Source organism: Haliotis cracherodii, unplaced genomic scaffold (genome assembly GCF_022045235.1).
Source record: "Haliotis cracherodii isolate W230 unplaced genomic scaffold, xgHalCrac1.p SCAF_8, whole genome shotgun sequence".
In the NCBI taxonomy this organism is placed as follows: domain Eukaryota; kingdom Metazoa; phylum Mollusca; class Gastropoda; order Lepetellida; family Haliotidae; genus Haliotis; species Haliotis cracherodii.
In genome coordinates this window covers 18,352,505-18,380,153 of record NW_027266341.1, presented here as the reverse complement: position 1 = coordinate 18,380,153, position 27,649 = coordinate 18,352,505, and the positions used below count along the sequence as shown (strand labels likewise).

Here is a 27,649-nt window from a genome sequence, read left to right as displayed (position 1 = left end):
CCGGGTTGGGTCGAGTACCCTGGAAGTAACTTTGGACTCGTCCCACCCTCTCTTGCGCATAATTAAATTGTCTCTTGAAGATCAAAACATGAGCCATATTCACCCAGTTATCCGTATGTACTGGATGATGTGCGGAAATTGAAAACTTGCACGAGAAAGAAGAAATAAGCTTGGTGTCAGTCATTTGAAGAAGCTTGTGAGGTATACGAGCACCAGCAAAGAAATGTCCAAGTGAAAGAGCGCAAAAATCATTCTTATTCATCTATAGTCCTATTGCCCACAGTAAAGACAATCGTTATTGTCATTAATTATATAACCGGAAATCAATGACGCTGATGTAACTGACCATATGTTACGTCACTACATTAAACCGAATTAATTATATTATATTACCGGAAATCAATGACGCAGTTATAACTGACCATATCTTACGTCGCTACATTAAACCGAATTAATTATACGTGTAATAAATACGTTGTTCAGTATATTACCAATATATCACCACACGCTAATTAATATGTAACCCGGGGTTAAATTGTGGGATATCTGTACTTCAAATACAGAGTAAGCTTATATATTCTCTTCTAAAACTCTTCTCCCGTTAAATTGCCTACGATGTCCGTTCTAAGTCGGGGAACTCATTATCATTTATAAAATCGGCTTCTATAAATTTTCATCGAGAAACGACAAAAAATGTGTACATATATTAAATGTGACATTAAAATTTGACAGTCAAAATATGTTTTCTCCTGAATAATTTCCACGGCCATTCAAAATCTTGTACATTCTTATGACTGAACAATGAATATATTTTGTTCGCATTCATAAATCAACTGATGTTCATAAACACTCATGTTAACGGAATCAAGTCGTAAGGAAAATAGTACTTTTGATCAAAACAATTCGAAATTGGCGACTTTTGTCCCCGGGAATAGCCGAACAATCTTCGTATTCAGTCGTGAGATCCGAAGCCATCCCGGGAGCAGACTTCGGTGATATCCGGTCCTATCACGGGATTCGCCGAAACTGAAGCCGCTGAATTTGAAGTTACAAAGGAAAGGAGTCAGTCGCTGTGTCCTCATAAGAAGACGTGATAATTTCCATAAACAATCAACGATGATGAAACTATGAGGCTAGTTTAAGGTAAGAACTAACCACATGAAATAACTACTACATGTTTTAAATGCATGGTTGTCTAAATTGTGTTTTTTGAGCAATATGTTTGAACAGCCGTTTGAATACGTGTGTGATTTCCCGATTTCATTGCTAGACAAGTGATGTCCATTTCATAGTGTCTGTTCTGTCTTCTGGGTCACTTGGATTTCTGAGTGCATATTATGAAGCCAAACTTCCTGTAAGGGCTGGTAGATCTATTGATCGAGTATTAATGTAGAAGATGAAACGATAATTCATTATCTATTTCATTTCCGACGATTTCATGGAGATTCAAAAGAACCTGTTCAACCATGACAGACTTGATGCAATTTTATTTTAACGTATCTGTCGAAACATTGAAGTGTGTCGTGATATATGGTACTAGGTGCACCTTGTACCGTAGTTAATTCAATATGTTATTGTCGAAGACTTGAAGGTATAATACAGTTGTAGATTTATCAAGTAACTGCTTTCAATCAGTGGCAGATCGTCTTATTTATGTCAGTGTTGTTACTGTTAATGTCTTTAGGTGTGTAAGATTCACCTTCCACTTTGCTACAGTCCAAATTACCAACACATTAGATCATCCTAGGATGTAGTGAGTTTTGTCCCCAAACCAAAGTGATTTTGTGCCAATAACTCTTCCATTTGTTTTTAAAATATGTATACAGTTACAGTACACCCTTGTCCCCTTGCTATAAATTCTGGGAATTATCCCCTCTTATATCTCTGATCATTATATTATGTTGCATGGGGGTCTGAAAAGTGATGAAACATTGATTATTGTTACTACTGTAGAGGCATGGAGTATGTACACTATTCTCTCATGCTTACTTTAAATTACACACATTCAACTAACTATTGATGCATTTTCCAGTTAAGACCCTAGAAGCAGCTATGGATCCAGCTAAGAGGACAACACTCATTGAGTGGGTAAGTATTGTCAGTCTGTATTGTGTTGAACAACAACATCACCTTGTTGTAAGCGCACCTGTTGGTCTTGCACAAGGTGTGATAGTGTCATACCAAACTCAGGAATATATCAAGGAAGCCAACATTAGTAGGCAAACTAGGGGAAAACTTTTGTTTGTTCCAAATTAAAGTTTTTCTTTTTTGCTGAAACTCAGATGTATTTTAACATTGCATTCAGTAAAAAACGTAAAAGTGAACATAAGAGCCTTTTCTTCTTTATTGGTCCTGCTATCATTGAAACCCTTTATTCATCTACAAAGCCTTAAGATTAATAAGGGACCGGCCCTTTATTGTTATGTCCATTTTTTACAACCCTCCCCAAGTATGAGTATAATAAATTGTAGCAGTATCATGAGAGGTACACATAGTTTTATGAGTCCTGTGTTAAGTTTTTAACCACGACCTGGAGGCAATTGATATTAAACCTAACGATGGATGCATAATACTACATGTACCCTGAATGACACTGCTACAACAAATTTATCTTGCAACATGTTTTAATCTGCTATTGTAAAAGAATTAAAACAAATTAAAAATTGATTAAAAAAACAACTGTTTGATTGAACTGGGGTGAACTCGTGCTGATGTCATGTGACTTTCACTGACTTGGGGAAAAAAACTACAGCCCTTTGCTTCAAAGCGGGGTATTAGGGATTTATTCTCCTGCTCAGAAACCCATGTGCAGCCTGTCTTCTTTGTGGTGGGGTATAAGGGATTCATTCTCCCATTCAGAAATATATTTCCCTCCCAGGCAGCATACATAGTATTTTTCAAGATCACGTAAACCCAACAGATCTCATCAATCTGACATTGAGGTATGATAATAGTTTTTATAGCCCTCCCCTAGAGATTTTTGTTACTTTTGGTGACCCTCCCCAATTCCATATGATCCACCCACCCTTATGATAAATGACAAGTCCCTAACATGAAGTGGGAACTTTTTTATTAGACTTTGAGAATGTTTACTCACATTTGCTGCAGACATTTGGGTCAATTATTGGCTTCTGGCAGAATCTCTGTTGCATATCACTTCAATGTGAACTGTCTTCTTAATTTCATCACTTCAATGTTTTTTGTTAATGCTACAAAGTTTTTTAATGTTTCAGGTTAATTCTGTGGATGAAGAAAAGCAGATCCAATCTTTGTTTGACCTGCGAGATGGAAAGCGACTCATTGATTTACTCAAACTATTGTAAGTGCTGTCATTAGGTTTCTGTCACAACCTCACCTAGTAGCATTTTGTTCAGTATTAATGCACTAGAACAAGTAGGATACATTATAATTTTTGATAATTAATATCTTTTAAGGATTTTTTCCTAACCCACATGAATAAATATATGTATCTGTTTGCACAGGGAACAGTTCGAGTGTAAGGAAGAAATAACTGAAGTAAAACAGCGACTAGACTTCATTCGAAATGTTTTGGAAGGTATGTAGTGTGTGCGTGCATGTGTGAAAAGGGGTGCCAGTATGTGGAAAAAACTTTTGATTCAAGTGTCGGTATTGTTGACATGTTTGCTTGGTCAAAGAAACATTAAGTGCTAATATCGTATGTTACCACCAGTTACATTTACCAACTTACTCAGGGCTCATTAGAGCTGTAACAACTCACCGATACCTACAATATCATTGATACTTGGTACACACAGTAATTGAATAGTCAGTCTGTGAGACACAGTAATTGAATAGTCAGTCTGTGAGATTGCAATCTGCTATAAATAGAACAGAAACTACTAGCGTTACCTCCGATAATGGCAGAAGTAGCATAGCGCCACATGTAAATATGGCAGAACTCAAGGACGTGTTAGCTGAGGATGTGCCGACTGTTTCGATTAATAACCATTCCTTCATTTAAACCTGTTTTGTTCTTAATCGATACATAAGTGTATGAGGAAAGTAGTTTTAGGACTGTATTTCAGCGTTTCTTACTATTTGATGTGTATCATGCTACCAGTAGTATCGTCAGTCTGTATAGGGATACGAATGGCATCACTCTAGTCCCATAGGTGCTGCAATGGCCAAACAAGGTTTATGGACATACACATTGAAACGGGCATGAAAAGAATGTCTCCATATGACTTGTACTCAACTTAAACCCTGTTGGTCAAGCAATAGTGTTTTTCCTTGTGTTACTATCAGACTATCACTGGCCATGTTGAACATATTTGCGAGGAATTCATGTCATTAAAAAAAAGACATACAAATGCTGTATGCAGTATTATTACATTGTCATTGTATTTTTTCACTATTGTGCTGTGTTCATGTATAAAGTTGAGCGGTTATATATTGACATAACATTTTTTACAGGTGTTTTCAAAGTAAACTTTGTGGAGTCGAAACTGATAGATTTTGATCTGATTTTGTCATCTGGTGACAAGGAAGATGAACACATTGAATTTGAACTGGCAAAGGTATGTAGCTTGTTGTATTTTGAACGCAAATAAATCAATCTTCAGTCTGCATCTTTGAGATGATTTCAAACGAGAATATTATTGCCCAACATTTTGGACAACTGTATAAATTTTTAAAATGTCAGTCAGTTGAAGTGTAGGTGATCAGTGAAGATCAGGGTTAGAACATATCTTTAGCAACCCATACATAAAAGGCGACTATGCTTGTCGTAAAAGGTGACTAACAGGATCAGGTGGCCAGGCTCGCTGACTTGGTTGATGTATGTCGTCGTATCCCAATTTTGTGGATCGGTACTCGTAATGTCAATCACTGGAGTGTCTGGTCTAGACTCGATTATTTACAGACCGCCGTCATATACATAGCTGGAATATTGCTGAATGAGGCATTACACAACAAACAAATAAAGTTTAGGGTTGTCACACCTGGATTTGATTCTGATTTGGGTACAAAGTGTAAACCCACTTCTGGCACTGCCATGTTGTAAATTGCTGGAATGTTGCTAAAAGCAGTATTAAATCAAACTGATTGCTTGTTTTCATTCATCGCCTGGTTCTAGGTTCTGCTGGCCGTGTTTGGGATGGCTGTCCAGGATGCCAACTGTCAGCTGTTTGTGGTGCCTGCCATGAATCTCAGTGAGTTTATTCAGCTGAACATCAAGGAGGTCCTAGAATCCATGTTGTCATCAGCCAGCTCAGAGAATGCCCTGCCCCCGGACTTCGTGGACATCCTCACTCGGACAACAGGTAACAGCATCTTCATCACTGCCCTCCTTACACCTGTAGAGGGTTCCTAGTGGTCCATGTATCCTGTGTTTACCATCCACAACACAAGCTTCGTCTGTTAATGCTTATCACAGTGTTAAGTAAACTGTCCAGTGATGACAGGACTGACTTCAGGATTTCTACTTTCTTATTTATTCCTTGCACTGCATTGATACAGTTAGCTATGTGGTAAGACATTTTGTTATTTGGTTATTGGAGCTGACCGACACAGAAAAATGTAATGGGAACACAAATTAAATGACTTTTAAAAAATTCAGTTTGCTGTTGTTCCAGGAATGTGTAAGAAATACATTATATGTCAGTGTTGAGGATGCAGCCATTATCTGTTGGCTTGTGAAACTATTTTAGGGTCAGTATTTGAAATCCCAATTGACACTGACTGGTTGCTGTTCTTGTCGACTCTGACCGCCTCCCTGGTCTAGTGGTAGAGCATCCGCCCGGAGAGAGGAAGGTCCTGGGTTCGATCCCCGGCCGCGTCAAACCAAAATACGTTCAAAGATGGTACTTCGGCTCGGAGTCAGTATACTGTGTCTGAGTGGGACATTCATGTTAAACTGTGGCATGGTATCTCAGTGAGCTAGCACTATAAATCGGCATCAGTCCGGACTAATACAAGCAGCCACACAAACACACACACGTACATGCACGTTGCTTTATAAGTGCAATAATCTTGGACGCGCCGTTTAACCCAATTTCACCTCACCTCTTGTCGACCCCTCAAATGCTTTTGAATGTATTCAAAGATGATGGAATCTGCTGCCACCAGTGTCAATGCACCAACTGCAAACACTAAGCTCGGGAACCTCCCAAGTTAAACCATGTTTGTTTTTCATTCATTGATAGGTTAAATTTTAAAGTTGGCGGTATATTTCTTTTCTACCTCCAACACGGAAATGTGTTATTAAATGATGTTTTGCTGTGTTTGTTCAACAATGAACAGCCTCAAAGTTTAAAACAAAACAGGTTTAACTCCTAACTGAACATGTTGAAGTCAGTCCTGTTTTCATTGATACCACAGATTATCAATGCAGCTATAAGAAACTGTCCTATATGTAAATCTACATCTCCACTAGAGGTGTTCTCTTTGGAGTAGCAGAGTCGGCATGATTAGTTCTCAAGTTATTGGAACTGTTTCTTTCTGATTAGCTTTGTTAATGTAGCCAATTATTCCTTGGTTTCAGTGCATGTCATTTTTTCTGTGTTTGTGCATGATATGAGTATATAGTGTTATATCTCAATCTCATTCAAATCAGATCTAAGTTCTCGCTGCTGCTGAACAAAGATCTGAGCACATCCCATTACGGGTCACGTCAGAATGTAGTTTTGCAAACTTTACCACTGAAATGAATAACAAGAAGTCGACATCGGACAATTAGAAAGCAGCTTTCTTGTGCTTACTGCACTCATTTCAACCTAGCAAGTTCCATTTCATACTACACTTGAAAAATATGTTGACACAGTTCTCGATTCAAATTTTGAAAACTGAACAAACGAACATTCCGGAATGTCTAATATATGATTGAGACTGTATAGCAGTGCTTCCTACATACTGCAACGCCTCCTCTGTTCAAATGTTTATCCCACGGAAGCGAGAGATAGACAATAATTTTGGCGGGCCGCAACTGTCGTTTGGAATACCCTGTGTTAAAGTTTTTGAGGTTGCATGATTAGAAAACACATTCCGACTGTCCCTTTCATGATCTGGTAAGTTACGCTTTGATTGGTTGGATGATAGGTCGTTCTGACGTGACCTGTAATTGGATGTCCTCAAATCTTTGTTTAGCAATAGCGAGAACTAAGATCTGATTTTAGTGAGATTGTGTTATATCTAGGAGAGTAGCTTGTATTGTGTGGATCATCTAGGGAAGATCTTATATAAGTGTTGTAAAGTGACAAGCAGATTTTGGTGGTTGGATTGTCAGTATTCATCAGTATACTGATCAGAAAGAAATTTATCAGCTGAAGAAATGTAATTATTTATGAAGGATGTTTTTAAAGGGAGAAAGGGGTTGTCATTTCTCAGTAAATTTCTTGGCTTTTCTGTTCAAGCAATTTCTGTTCAAGCAATTTCTGTCAGTCACACAAATAAGTAACATTGACATATTACAGTGATGGATCATTTGTCCATGTTTTATTTTATATAAAACCTTGACTGGATTCCTCATACTCACTAATCTGTTTTGGACTCTGTTGAGTGACTACTCTTTCAAAAATGTATGTAGGACATTAGATAGCATTCGTGTGTGCAAATAAACAGCAGAGTACAAGTGTTCAATAGTTCTGGCATTTCGCATGTTTAAGGTGACATAATTTTTCAATGCATCCTTAGGTAGTGCAAAGGTGACTCAATGTTAAATCACACGTGAAAAAACATGCATCTAATGGAATGCGTTTCTATCACCAAATCTGCTTGTGGCTTGCCTTGTCTCGCTGTGTGTACAGTGCGAGAGGTTGTGACACTTGTTTCTTTATTTTCGCTTCGTAGAAAACAGTCACGCTCATCGCGATGCTACTCTTTTCTTTCGACTAGTGGCTCAGGGCTTCCCGACTACGCCCGTGGTTGACCAGTCTTTCAACTACAGTGGTAGCTTTAGTGCAAGTAGGTTACCATGGTTACCAGTTGCAATTGTGTGTTCCACCCATCACGTTTGTGTCCTTAGCACTTGCCTTGTGCTATGCTTTGTTTGCACTTGCAGTGCACACAGCAAGTCTGACTTACACTCCTTGTGTGTTTTCTAAAAATGTTTTGCTTTGCAATTCTTCAGAAATCGACTTAAAGTGCTTTATATGATTCTGAATCACATATATATATTGACAACTATCTCTTTCTCCGATAAATGCCCTGCCCTGCTTGTTTAACAGTTCTTGTGTTTCTTTCTTGTTGAAAGTTTTAAATATTTACTGATAAACATATTGAACCTGTTTACATGGTTCATGCATCTGGTTTGGGGATTTTCAAAATATCTGCATGCTGCTCTCGAGTCTTCTATAACAACTTGTACAACCCTTCATGTAATAAGGTAGATTAAATGTTTGTTCTTAAAAAATGCTGAATGGTCAATTTAATCAGTACAATGCTGACATGTTTTTAACAAAAAATATTCATAATGACAACCATATGAAAAGCAGTAGAGTGATAATGATTTACTGAATTGGAAATGGGTTTAGTTATGTCAAATAGTATCTTGCATTTACAAGTCTTGTTGGAAATGTTTGGGTGGAAATTACAGATCAGGGCACCATCGAAGAATTTTCTCCAGTGTCATTGTGAGTCTATGTGACTGTCTCTTTTCTGAGAATGAAAGCGCTTCCAGCAGATCGATATTCCAATTGATTACCGGTACAATTTCCACATGTAGGACATTTCTTTAATGTGAACATATGTTTCAGTGGGAGACTTGAAACAAAGTCCGCAGTTGTCTCGTATTGCTAACACCAGTGTGTGTTCAGTGCGTGACATATCGTCCCCGCTGCGTATGCTGACACTGGCTAGCTCCCCCATCGGGGAGTTCATGCAGTCCCCCCACCTCACACACAAGGTAGGTCTCTATAACCAAGGTCTCAATATTTGTACTGGTTCAGAATCAGTACTTTTGCTGAGACGCTTGTTCCTTTTTTCTTTTATATTGAAAAGATTTATATATTGAGAAATATTTGGAATATCCGCACTGTTTTAAGTTCCATTTTCATTTTTTTGTAGATGTCATTCAAGGTAAATTAAGTGAATTTATGAGGCAACAATGGCATGCTCAAAAACAAAGTGAACATTTCGAAAGGTCGACATCATGAACATTGTACCTGCAAAAAAATAAAATGTCACAATTTGAAAAATATCTTTTGGTAAGTGAATAATTATTGGCATCCATTTTCACACTCAATGCGATTTAACATGAATTAAAGGAAAAAATCTTTTTGCAACGCATAGCAAGATATTTTTGACTAGTCATAATGCCATTGTTTTGTGCAAGCCATTGTATAGCTCTTGATGTAGTTAGAATTATGTCTTCTTTAGTAGCTGTGATAGACTCATTGCTTTCGTGTTGTGTGGTGTATATTTTACAGTAGTGGACATTAAATGGACTCACAGCTGAGTTAATGTACCTGTGTACGCGGGTGCCGTCGTACAAAGCGATCTTGGTGCTAAGATGATTGTATTTCCCATACCTTAGCATCGACTTACGACAGTCGTAGCGCTAAGGTTATTTGTAAAATGGCACCCTGCAGACTAGTTAGATGTGACCAACGGTGTCTACCCCTGATGTTACTATCAAGATGCACATCACCATGATCACAACAAAGTGTATTATAACAGACACAGCAATGTCATATTGAACAAACAGAATGAAAGAGACATATTCATATTCTTTCAACAAACTCATCATGGGCCCTGTTCCACAAGGTGGTTGTATCGCTACGACGGTCGTAGGTCTATGTTAAAGTATGGGACTTACGATCACCTTAGCAGTACAATCGCTTTGTGGAACTGGTCCTTGATGTCTGAATATACTTCAAAACATCCTTGGACACTGATACATACGTTTTCTTGCACACTTCTTTCCTGGAGCCTATACTATAGTAAATTGGTAAGGGGCTATAATCCTGACCTGTATATCTGCTTGACCTGTACTACAGTAGGTGCCCACCACTTACACTTGTTTCTAGATTCTGCAGAGGGAGAAGGATCAGAGAAGTAAGCTCGAGGTAACTTGGTGACCCCTGTCTGAATCCCCATATAGCTCCCGTACAACCCGCCCGCCCTGTCCATCACTCTGCTCATCCATCCATCCACTTCTGCATCATCTCATCCCTTGACTTTTTCATCAACTCATCCATCCTACTGCTCTGCCTGTGTGATGTACACATGTCCCTGTTGTCTGTATAATCTGATATAACCACATTCATCTAACATTGTTCAACATGTTTATCATCACATTGCACATGTTCGTTGTTCACAGAAAACTAACCACTAAAGACATAACTAAGGCATGTCTTCTAATTACTTGGTTTACAGATTGCTGATACAGTTGAACAATTGTGGCATAAAAGTTTAAAGATTGAAATATTTTTCTTACTATTGGGTATGTGAACTTACTCCAGTAGTTAAAAACTACAAAGTGGGTAAATAGAGGACATTTAGCATGTTTAAGAAGGGGAGGAACAGTTTCATTCCATTTCATCTTTTCAATTTTTAGCCAAACAGTAATTGGGAGGGATCACTTCCACATTCTTCATGGAATTGTCTTTTCATTTCTCTCACACATCCTATCCTTTCATGATTTTGAAAGAAATCTGTAAACTAAGCAATTAGTACAAATGCCACAGGATTTTGCTGAGTATTTGAGCATACGCATCAACCAGTGTTATTGCTGGTGCAGTACATGTCGTCTGAAATATTCATGTTTCTATTAGCTGAGCTAGTTATGGTTATCTGATTAAGTTACTGAACATCTCTTCTTTGCTTCATGACCCTGCTGTCATTATTCCGTGTAGATGTGCTATGAACATTGATGTATGCTGTTGCTCCAGACTCCTGCTTGTTTGCTGAATGCTGTTTGCTGTATGTTTGTGTGAAGTTAGTCAGCCCAATAAACATTCTAACACTTCCAAAGAAGAGGCTTGTGGACAGAATATTGACAGCCTGATACTAGATCAGCTGATTTTCACAGGAAAAGTTTTTAACTATGATGAACTTGTCACAATATTCCCTGTGAGCGTATTTATTGAAAACCAACCCAAACAATCACTACCTCTTGTAATATGTTCAAATGAGTCGTTGGTTGTGTTTGTATGAGCATGTGTCCAGGTAGGTAGTGTGTTGAAGGTGATGCTGTCTGTGTCTGATGTTGGGGATGTGGTTGTTGTAGGTGATGTTGCGTCAGAAGGAACAGGAGATGAAGAGGCTGGAAGTGGCACTGAAGAATGAAGCTCATCTTCGCCAGGAGCTTGAGTTGGATCTCAAGGAGAAGGCAATGGACATTGACAACCGAGGTGAGGGTGATAATGTATTCCTCACTATATGTCAAAACATATCACCAGGTTAGCACAGGTAACAGTGTTGTGTACTGCCAAGACAAGCCAATAGTTCTGTTGGTATGCAGGATTTGAAGATCAGTATGAAAGTTAAGGTGTCCTTGTCATAACCCTAAATATTGAAGGTTTAGGGGTCCCTTGATTCTAATACTATAGGAGGAATCTTCAAGGACACCAGAACCCACCTTTACTTTTGAAGAATAACTTAAACAGAATTAACTAAAACATCTTCTGTGATATGTGATTTACATTTGTGGAATGATGATGTCTTCAGAGAGCAAGATCCGTGATCTACAGAAACAGCTGCAGGAGATGAGGAAGCTGCGTGACCACCTGGACGAGTTGGACACGCTGAGAGCGGAAAACGATCAGATGCAGAAGGAGATGGACAGGTGGGTTTCAGTTCTAGTGTCTGGGGTACGGGTTGTCACAGTGTCCAAGACAGGGATGGGAAGGGGATCTCCAGATGCAGGAGATGGACAGGTGGGTGGGTGGTGGGGGTTGTCTCAGTTTTAGTGTCAGGGGTAGGGGTTGTCACAGTGTCCAAGACAGTGATGGGAAGGGGATCTCCAGATGCAGGAGATGGACTCATGGTTTCACATGCGTTTGAAGGGAGTTAGAGGAAAAGTTTCCATGTGTCAGGAGGTATGCTTTGTGGTTACCACTGGACGATGTGTCAACGTAGTATTCAACAATTGCTCTAAAACCCTGAACTGTTTGCGCCAGGTACAAGTCCAAGCTGGAGCAGATGTCTGACCTCAGATCTCAGTGTGCCTACCAGGAAAAGGAAATCAAGTCGCTTCTTGAAGAAAACAGAAAGAACAAGAATGATGTAAGGAACGCTCGATTGATGTCTGAGTTTGTTCTCTTCTCTTAATTAACAAGTTGTTAACATGCACCAAACCTTATTTTTCATACGGCTGACTCTGTTCATAGCATTATGATGGCAGTGAAGAAGTTACTTGAAGTAATTAGCACTTTTTGTGTTTGACATTTGCAGCTGCGCACGATGGAGTCTATCCAAGCTGGGAACGAGGACTACCGGATCCGGAACCACCGCCTAACGCTGCATGTGGACGAGCTGGAGAAACAGCTGCTTCAGAGAGAAGAAGAGAGGAAGAAGGTGGCATCAGAGCAGGAATCCCTGCAGCACCAGCTCGACCAGGCTCGTGAGATCATCTCCCGGCAGAAGGAAGACCTGGAGGACGTTCTCACAGGTGAGAGGGAGATAGATCATGAGGTCAGGGTTTTATGCTGTGCATAAATGTAGGTCCAATATGTGTGTATGTGAACACCATTGGGTGAACTTGACACAAGTTTGCTAAGGGCTTATGGCTATCCTCTGAACAAGATGAAGTTCTTTAGGGTTGTTCATATCATTACCAGGATAATATCTACTCATGTGGTTACTGTGTATGCTTTTCAAACAGGTGCTTGTCTAATCACACGTATATGGGGACAATTGTCAAGCCTACCCCTTATGTGGAAAATGACTTGTCTTTACATGAGATAGTCTGTCTCCTCAGTCAGTGCCAGTAGCTTTAACTCATGTTTATTGACTCTTAAATTACCAGATAATCGGAAATAGGTCACAAGACATCTTGATTTTGACACAGTTTCGTGTGTAAATGTCTCCTGCAGTGTAATATTGGTGTGTTCCAGCCCCTGCTGTAGGGGAGTCGATGTCTGTGGTGTCCGACAAACGCATCACAGAGTTGGAGGCTGATCTAGCCCGTCTGCAGGAAACAACAGTTGCCTTGGACACCCACAAGTCAACCATGTCTCACTTGGAGGAGATGACTCGCACCAGAGATGCATTTGAGGTACTACATATATCATCCTACTCATAGAAGCTAACAGAGCTGATTAACAATGTCATCAAAATTTGATTTATTGCTGTGATAGGACATTCTCTGCGTCAAGATTTGAGATCCATAGGAGGTCCCTTCAAGTGAACCCTGATTCAACTTTGACTGACCGTCGTATATAAATGAAGGCTGCGGTTACTTAAGCCAGTCAGATGTTTGCTTTCCAGAATGATTTGTCTCCATTTGTTTACCAGGGGCACGGGTGGCCCAGTCATCTAAGGTGCCACAATTTGATGTGTAGAGTTGTGCCTCATGGGCACACCAGAATTGAGGGTTTCGATTTCTGGTTCAATCTGTTTGTTACTAGGTTTGTCTGCACCATACCAATGCTCGTAGATTTCTCCAAAGTGTAAACATGTGAGACCTGCATCTCTTGTGTTTGTTACAGCAAAACTACCTGGCTGCAAGGAAAAGCCTTATGGCAACAGAGGACCAGATAGCAGAGCTCAAGTGTCAGCTGGAGAAGTACGAGAGTGAGGTGACGCAGCTGACTGACTCGCGGCGTGAGCTGCAGGCTGAGTTCCGCGGCCAGGCTCAGCAGCTGTCCCAGTCCCAGCTGGAGGTGGAGAAACTCACCACGCTCAGAGCCGCCAACCTGGAGAACATCGCCGCTCTTGAAACAGACCTTAACAAGTCCAGGACAGACCTCAATCTGACTAATGCAGTAAGTCACTTTTTATTAATTATGCCAAAAAATGAAATAATAATTATACAGTCTGATACAGTCATTTGTTTTTCGTGTCATGCTTCTTCTTTTTTACAGGTGTCATGATTCTACCTTGTTAAATGTTGACTTGATTTATGTAATCACTTGGTGATGGTTACATAATTTTGTTGCACACATGGCATGCTTGTGATATCTTTGCCGTATCTTCCAGGAAATATGTGCCCAAAAGGAAGAGTGTTCCCGTCTGCAAGAGAATCTCAGTAAGCAGAGAAATGGAGAAGTCAAACTTAATGAGCGTATCCGAAACCTGGAGACCGAAGCTGAGGAGTCTGCCCACAAGTATGAGATGACCCTAGCAGCTCGGGATCAAAAGGTGGAGGACCTCACCACTCAGCTAGGGGACATGGTGTCTGAGGTGAAGCAGACAACCCTCAAACACGAGCAGATGGTCACTGAGAAACAGGAAGAAGTCTGTGTCTGGAGACAGAATCTTGTTGAGCTACAGGCAGAAAAGGCCAAAGTCACACAAGAACTTGAAAGTAAAATTGCTGAGAAGTCAACGGAGGTGGATAGTTTGATGCAGGAATTGACTGAGGTCAGGGCCTCAGGTGAAGAGAATCAAGAAATCCTAAAAACAGAGTTGCAGAGAAAGACTTGCAGTCTGATGCAGGTCACAAAGGAGAAGGAAGAATTGCAACAGTCAAAGGCTCAGCTCCTCGAGGAACACCAGCAACTGATCACAGATAAGGCAGAACTGCAACAGGCAAAGGCTCAACTTCTCCATGAGCACCAACAGCAGATCAAGGAAACAGAAGCGCTTCAGCAAGCCCAGACTGAGCTCCTAGAGAAACACCAAGAGGAGATCAGAGAAAAGGAAGCGCTTCAGCAAGCACAGACTGAGCTCCTCGAGAAACACCAAGAGGAGATCAGAGAAAAGGAAACACTTCAGCAAGCACAGGCTGAGCTCCTTGAGAAACACCAACAGCAGATCAAGGAAACAGAAGCGCTTCAGCAAGCACAGGCTGAGCTCCTTGAGAAACACCAAGAGGAGATCAGAGAAAAGGAAGCGCTTCAGCAAGCACAGGCTGAGCTCCTTGAGAAACACCAAGAGGAGATCAGAGAAAAGGAAACACTTCAGCAAGCACAGGCTGAGCTCCTTGAGAAACACCAACAGCAGATCAAGGAAACAGAAGCGCTTCAGCAAGCACAGGCTGAGCTCCTTGAGAAACACCAAGAGGAGATCAGAGAAAAGGAAACACTTCAGCAAGCACAGGCTGAGCTCCTTGAGAAACACCAAGAGGAGATCAGAGAAAAGGAAACACTTCAGCAAGCACAGGCTGAGCTCCTTGAGAAACACCAAGAGGAGATCAGAGAAAAGGAAGCGCTTCAGCAAGCACAGACTGAGCTCCTTGAGAAACACCAAGAGGAGATCAGAGAAAAGGAAGCGCTTCAGCAAGCACAGGCTGAGCTCCTTGAGAAACACCAACAGCAGATCAGAGAGAAGGATGCAGCTTTGTCAGACATGACTATTCGTCTTGAACAGCATCAAGTGGGTCTCAGTGAGCGTGACAGTGATGTGATCAGTTTGAAAACTAATGTAGCTCTATTGTCACAGCAGGTGCAAGAACAGCAAGTGACACTGACAGATAGGGAGACCCATGTTCGTGAGTTGACTGAGAAACTCCAACATCAACAGATTACCTTGGCAGAGAAGGATGTCTCTGTGAGTGAGTTGATGGAGAAGGTTGAGTGTCTGACTCATGATGCTGCCCAACAACAAGGCGTTGTTGCTGAGAAACAGTCTGAACTGGAGGAGCTCCATAGTCTGGTTGAAACCCTGTCTTCTAATGTTGACACACAGCAGAGTGTTATTGCAGAAACTGAGACAGTCCTGGCCGAAGCCAAGTCTCAGATACAGATGTTAGGGGTTGAGATGGAGCAGTGCAAACTGACAATTGCTGAGAAAGAATCCCTTGTTGTTGATCTTTCAGAAAAAATAAATGACATGACAAGTGACAATAAGACATTGTTTGACACCATTACTGAGAAAGATTCAACATTAGCAGAGCATGCAGCAAACATTAAACAGTTAACTGTTACCATTGAGCAACACCAACAGATGCTGTTAGAGAAAGAACAGTTGCTATGTTCAGCACAAGAAGAACAGCAGCAATATGAGTGTCGACTTAAGGAGCGAGATGAGGAGCTGAGGAGGATGAGGCAAGATGTGGATGTCATCACAACGAAAGCTCAGCAGGCTGAGGAGGAACTAAGGCAACAACTGGTCTGTGTGAGGGAGGAGAAGGAGGACATTGCTCTTCAGCTGAAGGCAAGTGAGGCATCTTTGGAAGAAACAGTTGGTGATCTGAAGAAGCAGCTGGAGGTAAAGCAGCAGGAGCAGGACTCGCTGCAGCAGAAGATGGATGTGAGAGTCTCTGAGATGCAGGCGCAGCTGGAGGAGGTGGCTTCTCTGAAGGACGGAGAGACTCGGGACTTTGTACAGAAGGAACAGAGGCTTTATTCCGACCTGGCTGAGTTCAAGGACAAGATAGAGGAGCTGAAACATGAGCTGAAGACTGAGGTGGAGGGATACGTGCAGCGGGAGAAGGAGCTACAGGTGACGATCAGTCAGCTGGAACACACAGTTGAGGAGGCCACCACAAACCTGGACTCACAAAAAGATCAGTTTACGTCCAGGGAGCAGTATCTGGAGTCTGAAATAAACTTGCTGGAAAGCAAAGTTGGAGGTCTGGAGACCCATCTTGAGGAGGTGAGGAGTGAGCAGGTCAGCCAACAGCAGGAGATGATGGAACAGCTGCATTCTCTCCGGACTGAGGTGGAAACTGAAAGTGACACCATCCAGTCCCTCTCGGACACCATCTCTGAGAAGGACAAGCTGGTGGAGGAGCTTCAGCAGAAGGTTGTGGAGATGGAGAGACAGGCACAGAGCAGTGAGGAGGAACGGAAAGTGAGGGCAGAGAAGTGTGAGTCTGATGTCAATGACAGAGAAGCTCTAACTGCTGAACTCAAACAGCAGCTGTGTCAGTATGAGGAAATGGTAAAAACATTGAAGGAAGAACATGAAACAGTAATTGAAAGTATAGAAGCTGATAAAGAGGAAAATCTGGCACTTCTTCAGAATAATTTTGAGGGGAAGATTGCAGTTCTCGAGTCAAGTCACAGTGAGGATATGAAGAAACTTCGGAAGGGTTTTGAGGAGGAGAAGGCCTCGTTAATCAGAAGCCATGAATCTCAGATTGCAACAGCCACTAGTGCTGTGATGGCCACTAAGGAAAGCATCAGCACATTCCGGGGGAGACAGACAGACTACGAGGACACCATCAAGGAACTCAAGGAGACTCAGAAGACCCTGGAAGAGGACTACGACAGGAGGGTTCATGAGTGTGAAAACTACTGGACCATGCAACTGTCAACCCTACAGGAGGAGTTTGATGATGCTATGGCAGAGCGAAAGACCAGCTTTGAGAACCAGTATAAAGAAGAGGTAACTCGTCAGGAGGATCAAATTTCCTCATTGATGGAAGAGCATGAAGGATCTCTTCTCAGTCAGAAGGCTGTGCTTGAGGAGACCATCTCAGACTTGAAGTGCATGATGGAGAGACAGAAGGCTGATTATGAGGAGAAGCTGTTGAGGATGAAGGAAGAGGGCGAGAAAGCTGTGTCCAGTATGGAGGAAGATCACAAGAGCAAGTTGGCACATCTACATACCTGCTTGAAGGAGATGGCTCAGAGTCAGCGAGAGATGAAAAACAACCTGGATGAAAACCGCGAAAAGACGAAACATCTAGAGACTTGTTTAACTGAGAGGAACAGAGAGTTGGAAGAAAAGATGGTTGAGGAGCAGATTGCCAAGGAGGATGCTATCCTTGCTGTGCAGAAAGAGTACGAGATGAAGATGGCACAGATGGTTGAGGAGAAGGAGGGAAAGATTTCAGAGTTAGAGGGTATGCAGGTGACCAGGCAGCAGGAGTACGAGGCTAGCCTTCAGCAGCTGGAGGACAAGCTGACACAGCAGCAGCAACAGCTGGAGCAGGCACAACACGGAGAACAGACTGAGAAGTCCAGCCTGGAGAGTGAGGTGACGGAGCTGAAGACCCAGGTGACGGAAATGTGTGTGCAGCTGCAACAGTCTCAGGAGGAGCGTGCGTCAGCTGTGCAGAAGGTGACGCAGCTCAGACAGGAACTGGAATCAGCCGAGTCCGAATTTGCCTGTCAGTTAGAGTCAGAGAGGGGAGTGTATGAGGAACAGATGAACTGTCTCAAGTCCGAGATCCAGAGTCTGAGGACAGATTATTCCACAACAAGGGTAAGGATTGGAATTGTGTTTAAAAAAGTTGCAAAAAGTTGTATTCTTAAATCTATTTATTTATTTCCTTGCATATGAATTACCGATTGCTATGAGTTTGATAATTCTATGAACATAAGCGGTTTATCCATTACAATCAGAATGACTGACTCTCTAAAATCACCTCTCCAAGGTAAACAAGCATTGGTTTACTTAATGTTGTAGGATTCTCTCAAGCAGAGCACATCAGAAACTGTTTCCCGCTATGAAGCAGAGATGATGAGCCTCAAGCAGCAGGTATGTGGAACTTAATTCAAAACAAAATAAACAGAATATGAACTAAGAGTTATAAATCTTTCAAAACATTTCCCAGGGACGAGTGGTATGTTGTATTTGACTGATGCCCCGGTGGTTGTTGCAGCTGGCAGCTGTGGAGGAGGAGAAGGAGACGGCGGACAAAGAGAAGGAGGAACTGATGGCGCAGCATGAGCGGGAGCTGTCCACGGCCCGGCGCCACACCGACACTGATGTCCGCGCACTCAGGATGGAGAAGGAGAGCCTGCAGACCCAGGTGGAGATACTCCAGCAGAAGAAGGTGAGGACACTGCTGTTGTTGTTGTTGTTGTTGTTGGGGAGCATTTGAGATGACGGGTGTTCCAAGTTTAAAATTGATGTGATTAAACATGTTTGCTAATCTACCTGGCATGCCTAATCTCCAAACTACAAATTTGTCCACTGCTAATCTCTCATCAGAGCCAATTAACTGTTGGCTTCCTTTGTTAAGTTTCTATTTCGTTATCTGATTACTTTTGTTGCTCTTAGAAGAACATATATATGTTGTCTGCTTCATAGCATTTATTCACCTGATGAAGGAGTAAGGATATAGATATACTCTGAAACGTTGTGTTCCTCACTATAAAGAAGTTGACATCCATAAATTCTCTTCCTTATGTGTATCACTTCTAAATGCCTTTCAAAGACTTGATACAAATTTCAGGTAATGGTCACTTATTGAGATCTGACTGTTATAAAATATTAGATGTATGATGATGAGTATTCCAGCTGAACAGGGTCTCGATCGTCCCATGCTTGTTGTAAAAGGCGGGACCCATGAAAATCTGGGTTAGAATAGGTCTTCAGCAACCCATGCATGCCATAACAGGCAACTATGCTTGTCGTAAGAGGTGACTAACAGGATCGGGTGGTCAACGTCACTGACTTCCAATTGCATGGATCGATACTCATGATGTCAATCACTGGATTGTCTGGTCCAGTCTTGATTATTTACAGACTGCTGTCATATAGCTGGAATATTGCTGAGTGCGAAGGAGAAGTGTAAATGGTGGTTTGTAGGAAAGTGAGGTAGTAGCAGTGTTGGACCTTGTTCCATGTGCATTGCTTCTGAGGAAGTAGATTGTCACTCATGCTATCAATTGTTTGTTTAGCTTTCGATTACTATTTCGTGACTTAGAACTGAAATAATTCTTGTACTACTCGACGTACAACAATCACATGCACTCAAACATGTAGCTGTGGAACTTATGCTTGTCCATGTATATCATATCAGGTATTTGTTTGACCTTCCAGGAACTAACGACAAGTAAGATGTCTGACCTGGCCCAGGAAATAAACAAATATGTCACTAGATGTCAGCACTTTGAAAGTCAGTGTCATGAGATGGACCATCGTTTGACAGAGCTGACAGAGCGAGAGCGCAACCTGAAGAATGACAACGAGAAGTACCGCAGCCAGAAGGGGAAGATGGAGGAGAAGTGCAAGGAGCTGGTGCAGAGGCTGCAGAGTCACGTTGAACGGGAGCAGAAGATGGCGCGGGACCACCACCATGAGATCACAGTGGCATCCGAGCTGAACGCGAAGCTGCAGAAACACGCTGAGAAGCATAAGACTCAGATCATGGAGCTACAAAAGTCTTCTCATAGTGTGAGTTGCCTATGAATTTAAAGAGTTGATACTGGTGTAGGACTGCTCCCCAACTACCTTTGGTGGTTGTAAGAGATGGCACTCAGTAAGGACTCAGTGACTTGGTTGATAGTGTGTCCTGTCACACTAACAGCATGGATCGTTGCTCATAATATCAGTCACAAGTCAACTATAATTTCTTCAATATTGCCACATCAGATCTTATTGTGGCATTGAAGAATGAAGGGAGATTTCATGGTTCTTTTCATGGTGATATTAGAACTGATGTCTGAGCCACTACTGTTTAGACTCGTAAATGGCGACTATGCTTGTCGTAAGAGGCGACTTATGGGATCGGGTGGTCAGGCTCGCTGACTTGGTTGATGCATGTCATCATATCACAATTGCATGGATTGATGCTCATGATGGCAATCACTGGATTGTCTGGTCCATAGTCGATTATTTACAGACCACTGTCATATAGCTGGAATATTGCTGAGTGCGGCATTAAACAACAAACAAATAAACAAACTGTTTTGACTCTTTGACTAAGAAAGGTATCCTTGCAAGTTTACTATCAATTCCTGTAGTCTGTTTCCTCTCTTAGCTTTCCTCTCTCATGAGCCAGCTATATGTTGTAACATGTTGTTCTGTGTTTGTGGTAGTCCAATGGCGAGCATCAGAAGCTGGTGGACCAGGTGCGCCACTACCGAGAGCAATACAGCAAGTACAAGGAGAGCATGGAGACCATGACCAAAGCGCTGGAGACACAGCGACACACAGCCGACAAACACAGACAGCGGGCAGAGAAACTTGACACAGACATGTGTAAGATGAGGGAGGAGAATGTCCAGGCCAAGTCACTGGGTGAGTCCTACACTGACTGCAGGGCTGCTCGTAGCATGGTAGTGTCTGACCTGGCAGAGTAACTAGTTTGCCTGGCCCAGACTACATTATTTGTTGGCTGCTGTGATATACCTTGAATTTATTACCCATAGTGTTAGAAATAACCGAGTTAAAAAATATTGTATGCGCACTTGTGCAAATATCACTTTTTTCACACCAGTGTATTGTTTTAGTCATCTAAACGGCATTGTTGATGTTATTCGAATCTTATTGTGATGTAAAGAATTAAGAAATAATGGGTAAAAGGGAAATTATTACAGTCGCGTGTGCCATACTAATTTTACAAAACTTGTTTAAGAATTCTTGTATTACTCTTGATCTCGCTTGGGAAATACAAGAATTCTGATGCTTGTTTCGTAAAATCAGTATGACACACATGCTCATATAATAATCTCTATGTTGCTGACTGGCATTCACTGACTGAATTTATGGTTTATGGTTGATCTTAGACTTCGTTGATATATTCCATGGCTGCACAGTGCACAAGGACTAATAGGGACTACTTGGTGAAGTGATTTAGTTTGAAGAAACAGAAACGCCATCTGAATAATGGGTTCCCACTGTGACAAATAGTTGTAATCAAGATGCAGGTAGTTTAGTCAATGTTTTGTGTGTTCTAATGAAGAGATGCTTGCAGCTTCCAAGGTCCGTACCCTGGAGACCCAGCTGGAGTTTGCCGACCGTCAGGTACGGGAATACCGGCATCAGCTGGATCAGGCAGGAACAGCTCTCCTCGGGGACACCAATGCCTTCCAGAGACACATGGAGCTCAGCGGCAACGACAGCTTCTCCATCAACATCGGGGGCCACAGCAGTGGTGATACAGGTACGAGCACAGCAGTAATTGATCTGCTTAATTGGCATCGTCTTTCCAATATGGGAATCACATAAACTCCAGTCAAAGTTTGTTTCAACCTCAGGAATGTGTACATGGTGTATAGCTTGGATGTTTACTGAGGATTGTTCTACACTTGTCATAGCATTGTTATTTATATGGATAGGTAGAAGAAACACAGTTGCTATGGTTATTAATCGGATGTATTTCTTGTGGAAGTGGAGATGGGTATGTTGACTCCGCCCTGATGGAGTAGTGTAGGATGTTGCTGATGAAGAAGTGTTGAATGTTGCTGATGGAGTAGTGTTGAATGTTGCTGATGGAGTAGTGTTGATGTTGCTGATGGAGTTGTGTTGAATGTTGCTGATGGAGTTGTGTTGAATGTTGCCAATGGAGTAGTGTTGAATGTTGCTGATGAAGTAGTGTTGAATGTTCCTGATGGAGTAGTGTTGAATGTTGCTGATGAAGTAGTGTTGAATGTTCCCGATGGAGTAGTGTTGACTGTTGCTAATGGATTAGTTTTGAATGTTCTAGAGGGGAGCCTGGACGACTCGCTGGAGTCTGAGAAAGACAGCACGGTCAAGTACAACCTGCGCTCCAGCTCCCAGAGTTCCGAGGACAGGAAGCCCCTTATCTCCATCTCCCGGTCCAGGTAACATCACCAATCAGCTGCATTAATCCATGCTGTAATAACATGTGCATGTTACGACCATTATAACTGTTGAAAGAAAGCTTGAGGGTTGATGGAAAAGATACCAAAGATATAAGATCTAGGAAACATCACCACAAGAAAAAGACCACCGACATCCTTAATGTATCCGTTATTTCCAGTTAATGCAGGTAATACTGCCTATCATGGTTCCTGGTTTCCTATTTGTGAATGCTGCCCATGATAGTTTGCCCCCTATTGACCTGTCGTGTCCCTCTCACCCAGCATCAGCAGCTCCTCAACCACCTCCTCTGGCCTCACCCCGAGCTGCTCCTCCCTGTCCCTCCGCTCCACCAACAGCCGTGCATCCCTCCGCAGCATCTCCAGCGACAGACTCAACTCCACCGGCACAGCGTTCGGACTGCCACGTAAGTACATTATGGATCATTATGCACCAAGACTACCAAAAGAATACCTATCAGCAGATTAATCTTAGGAATATTGATAACCTCTGCTCCAGGACTAACTCTGTTTCACCTGTTTTTCCTTGTTTGTTGATGAAAGAATTCTTATGGGTCTACTTTACAATCTTCATATCAAAACAGGGGCGGTCAGGTAGCCTAGTGGTTAAAGCGTTCGCTCGTCACGCCAAAGACCCAGGTTCGAATCCCGACATGGGTACTATGTGTGAAGCCCATTTCTGGTGTCCCCCGCCGCGATATTGCTGGAATATTGCTAAAAGCGGCGTAAAACCATACTCACTCACTCACTCATATCAAAACAGTACTTTTTGTTTGGGTTTGCAAAGATCTATCTATTCCAGGAATAATACAATAGATAAAGAGGTATTCTATAAACTTTCAGTGGGAACTGGTAAACTGTTCTCGTGTGAGGACGAGCCTCCGCTAGACTTTGAGTGGAACCGGCTGAGTGAGCTGAAGAGAAGGAACACTCTGTGTCTGCCTCACATGAAGTCCTCCTACCCAGTCGAGACCCAGTCGTGTGAAAACAAGAAGTTTGATGATGATGGCTTCAAGCGTGTGTCGGATGCTTCCTTTCTCTCGAAGAAGAGGAAGCCCAACTCAATGGAGATAGATGAGGGTCCATCAAAAACCTTGCCCGAAGACCACAGAAAACATGTGAGTCACCTGCATCTTCTTGATTAAACTGTCAGAAATGGCTCCATTTGCAGGTGCTTTAAGGTGTTGCTGTATTAAATAGTTCTTGAAACTGGAGATCCAATAGATACCTATTGGCATGAAATTGTAAGACATTTATACGTTAGAAGATAAGCCTTTGTGTTCAGCTGTGATATAGCTGCAGTTAAGGTTGATATTTTACTATGGTATGAAACAGTAATCAATCTCACTTGCTCCCCTTAATGGAGAGTGGGTAGCCTAATGGGGGGAGCATTAGCTCGTCTTGCCAAAGGCCTAGGTTTGAGTTCCCACATGGGTACAATGTATGAAGCCCATTTCTGGTGTCTCACCTGCTTTGATGTGGCTGGAGTATAGCTAAAGGCGCTTCAGTCCCCATCTTACTCATTCACTCCTAGTTAGCTAAATAGGAATCATCATAAGCAGGATGTAGAAACGAAAGGTGAAGGTAATTGTGTTACTGACCAGTGCCGTTGTAGGCAGGTCATTGTGTGAGTCGCTAAATGTGTTGGTGTGGTTCCAGGCTCGGTATGGCACTGTGTATCAGCGTCCTGGGCCACCAACACCGGCCAATGGTCACTCCATGACACGACGGAGCTCCGGACGTCTCAACCAGAGTCCAAAGACACCGGTCAGCACCCGGAGGAAGTCGAGGTCAAACTCTCGTACACCACGAGGCACTCTCAGACGCACTCCCAAGGGAGTGTCACCACGAACAGCACACTCACCTCGCTGGGACAGTGAAAATAAAGCCCCAGCTAAACTGGTAGGCAGACAAAGCATATAGCAGGGTTGAAAAGAAAAGATGTTCATAATCATACTGTCAAAACATTGCCTTTACTTTTAACAGAAAATAAGTTTTTTTAATATAAATACTGGAAATTAATTTTGATCATTTCATGTCAATTCTGCTAGCAGTTTTAACAATGATCATATTGGTTGTAATTGTGTCACGCTAGAAACATTTATGAAATTACTAAATGATAATTCTTTGTGGTTCCATGAGATCTTTGAAGGATATACTGTACACGTAGTCATTTTGTTTGTCAAACTAGCGATGTTGTGATATATACAACTCAACATTTGCTGAAGACCAAAACATTTGGTGTCCAAGATACAGTTGCAGGTTGTAGTGGTATCATAGTGAGTTGTCACAGATGTTATTAAATGATTGATGTCATTGACAGACTGCTGTCTATTGGTTATCTTTAGTCAAAGGTGTGGTCCTTAGCGAATGAGTAGTATCATGTAATATACATTTTGAGTGAGCCCGTCAATGATGATGTGTTTTGTTTGCTAAAGGGGTCGTCCTTGTGTTTGCAGTCTGACCGGCGAGAGAGTATCGCCTTCAGCATCGGCTTCTCCCCTGTACACAACCAGGGGATGCGGCGCGGCATGAAGCGCCAGACTGGCTTCATCCAGAAACAGCCGGAGGAGAAGAAGACCCAGGTGAGTAAGCTGATCCAGATGTTCGAGGGTCACCGCAACACCCTCATTAAAACACCCATCAAGAAGGTCTCCATGTTCATGATCAAACTGAAGACGCCAAGGAAACTCTTCCCTAGCAACAAAGTTAGAAATGATAATGCTTTCTGAATACCTTGTTGGCTGCTTGTTTCCATGGAGATTTACTCCTTTTGATTGAAGACATTTATAGTTTTGGTTTCACCAATCTTGTGAAAAGATAAATACCAAAAAAAAAGATTTTAAAAAAATTGTGAAAAAAAAAGAAAAAGTTTTTGTCTATAGTGCATTGGTATACCGGTATGTTAATTAAGACACAGTGCTATATTTGCTGTTTGTTTGAAGACATCCCTGTTAGCATCATTAATGTGACCAACTTACACAATGATGATATATGGAATAAGTCATTATTTTCTCAGATTAAGATTAGATATTTACTTTTTTGGAGATGTGGATATAACATTAGATTTAGATAGGGCGTATGGGACAGGTGTTAAGCTCACCACATGATCTCCATGCTGTCTGCTGATAGATGTGTGTAATGTCTCGATTGTGAACCGACTTGGGGGTTCTCATTTCATGTCTCAATTCTGTGCTTGTAGCCTAGGCGACAGAAAAACCACCGGTAGTATTTCTTGTGTTATTATCATTGTTCGTGGTTGTCTGGCATGTGCACAGTGTTTGAACTTGTGGTATTGTTTTGTGGGGTATGGCAGTGGAAGGGGTGAGGTTTTGTTGGGCAGGGCAGTGTTGGAGGGTGGGCGTCAGTGTGGGTATAGCAGTTTTGGGGGTATGGCAGGGATCTATGTGGGTGGGGTGGGGTTGGGTTTGGTTGTTTGGGCAGGGCAGTGTTGGAGGGTGTGGGCGTCAATGTGGGTATAGCAGTTTTGGGGGTATGGCAGGGATCTATGTGGGTGGGGTGGGGTTTGGTTGTTTGGGCAGGGCAGTGTTGGAGGGTGTTTGTACACCAGTTTTTTGGGGGAGGTATGGCATTGGTCTTGGGGGTGGGTTTGGCTTTGGCTTTTGTTGGATGGGGCAGGACAGTGTGTGTGGGCATTGTGTTGCTGAAAACCTAGTTTGTCTGTTGTAACCTGTCTGGCACAGTGTTAAGCCAATCCAGCATGTGTTCAAGAGAAGTATGCACTCCTAACTCATCACAGTTGGTGAAAGACTGCACTGTTCTCATGTTTCACTTATTCCAGCACTTGTTGTCCAATTTTGTCCATTCACTGTCACTTGTTAAATGCCCAACAGGAGCTTGGTCTCCAGTACCCCATGATTCTCAAAAGAGCTGTGACAAATTGTGTGTCGTCCTACCCTTACAGTGGGACAATGATCTTGCCATCAACCACTCGTCAGCCTAGCACCAGGCTCAAATGTTAATAGTCCGCCATGACATAGCTGGAATATTGCTGACTGAAGTAAACCAAACAAAAGGAACTATGTCCTTGTATCCAAACATTGTGTACCATGGCAACCAGTTTCCTTGTGTGCTATTTTTTGGCAGTGCTGAATATACCGGTACTGAAAATTGGTGGTCTATTATAACGAGTACTGTGTCCACTTTCCCAGTTGTAAAGACATTTAAAACCAACCAAATATTAAAAAGAATTTCTTAAGTCTAAAACAATCCTTTGTGTCAATATATTTGTGTGATCTTTTTCATGACAGTTTAACAAGTCTTGCCTTTGTTGTTTCAGGTGACAAGAAAACCGCTGGGCACGAGAAACTTCCTTCAGACTGGCTTGTAATTGTAAAGATATTTGATTAACTGTTGAAATGTCTCTGAAAGTATAGTGCTTTATTTTATTACTGTATTTTACAATAAACCTTTTAAAATGTTTTACGCTGTATAAATTATGACATTTTGTTATGTTTCTGCTACATGATATTAGGGCATTTATATAACTGGGAATATTTAATGTTGTACAGGTATGTTTTAGTGTGTAATTACAGTTTGTATATACCGATGTACATTCCGCATCTATAACACGCACTCCACCCAAAGTACCCCCACTTCAACAAATCAGTTTTCAATCATGAACCTAATTCTGTGACATTGTGATGATGGAAGCTTACCATCACTGTGCAATACTAACGTGTTTGTCATGCTCATTTTCATGTCCCATAGGAATATTTTAAGACCATTATCAGATACTCATTATTCTTATCAACCCTTTTCTGATGTATTAAGTATGTATAGTTTTAGTTTTCGAGATCTGATTCATGTTAGGAATGTCAACATACTTATTTTGATAAGAAAATGTTATGAAATAGTTATAATTATGTAACATAAATGAAGTCAAAGGATTGTCCAGTAAAAACAAGACAGGATGTTGTATGAATAGATATATGTAATTATCAAATTTGGTTGTGAAGTCTAGTCAATGTCCTGCCTTCTTTCCCGTAGCTAGTACAGGTGAATCTATTCTCTCGCCTCTGTCTATCACCTCGTGTTCATTTCAGACAACATGGAGATCATATAGTGTAGCTTGACCATCTGTAAAAACTTGTACAAAATGTATA

The 27,649-nt window shown here is 41.8% G+C and overlaps 1 protein-coding gene across 5 annotated transcripts; it reads left to right on the top strand.

Annotated features, from left to right (window-relative positions):
- Positions 1–1,053: 1,053 nt before the first annotated feature.
- Positions 1,054–27,649, top strand: LOC139450735 (early endosome antigen 1-like). Of its 5 annotated transcripts, none has more exons than XM_071232548.1 (27): positions 1,054–1,143; positions 2,033–2,088; positions 3,234–3,319; positions 3,483–3,556; positions 4,435–4,538; positions 5,096–5,282; positions 7,807–7,920; positions 8,712–8,860; positions 9,984–10,022; positions 11,186–11,309; positions 11,626–11,743; positions 12,078–12,183; positions 12,352–12,568; positions 13,014–13,174; positions 13,608–13,883; positions 14,098–18,213; positions 18,418–18,489; positions 18,614–18,787; positions 19,780–20,133; positions 20,778–20,979; positions 21,656–21,844; positions 22,388–22,505; positions 22,788–22,930; positions 23,367–23,641; positions 24,183–24,425; positions 24,983–25,108; positions 26,824–27,649. In XM_071232548.1, the coding sequence occupies exons 2-27, from the start codon at positions 2,053–2,055 to the stop codon at positions 26,872–26,874; spliced, it is 7,854 nt and encodes a 2,617-aa protein (XP_071088649.1). In that variant the 5' UTR covers positions 1,054–1,143; positions 2,033–2,052; the 3' UTR covers positions 26,875–27,649. The 5 variants fall into 5 exon arrangements, with proteins under 5 accessions (XP_071088649.1, XP_071088648.1, XP_071088651.1 ...); XM_071232547.1 differs by having other exon boundaries at positions 24,962–25,108; XM_071232550.1 differs by lacking the exon at positions 7,807–7,920 and having other exon boundaries at positions 24,962–25,108.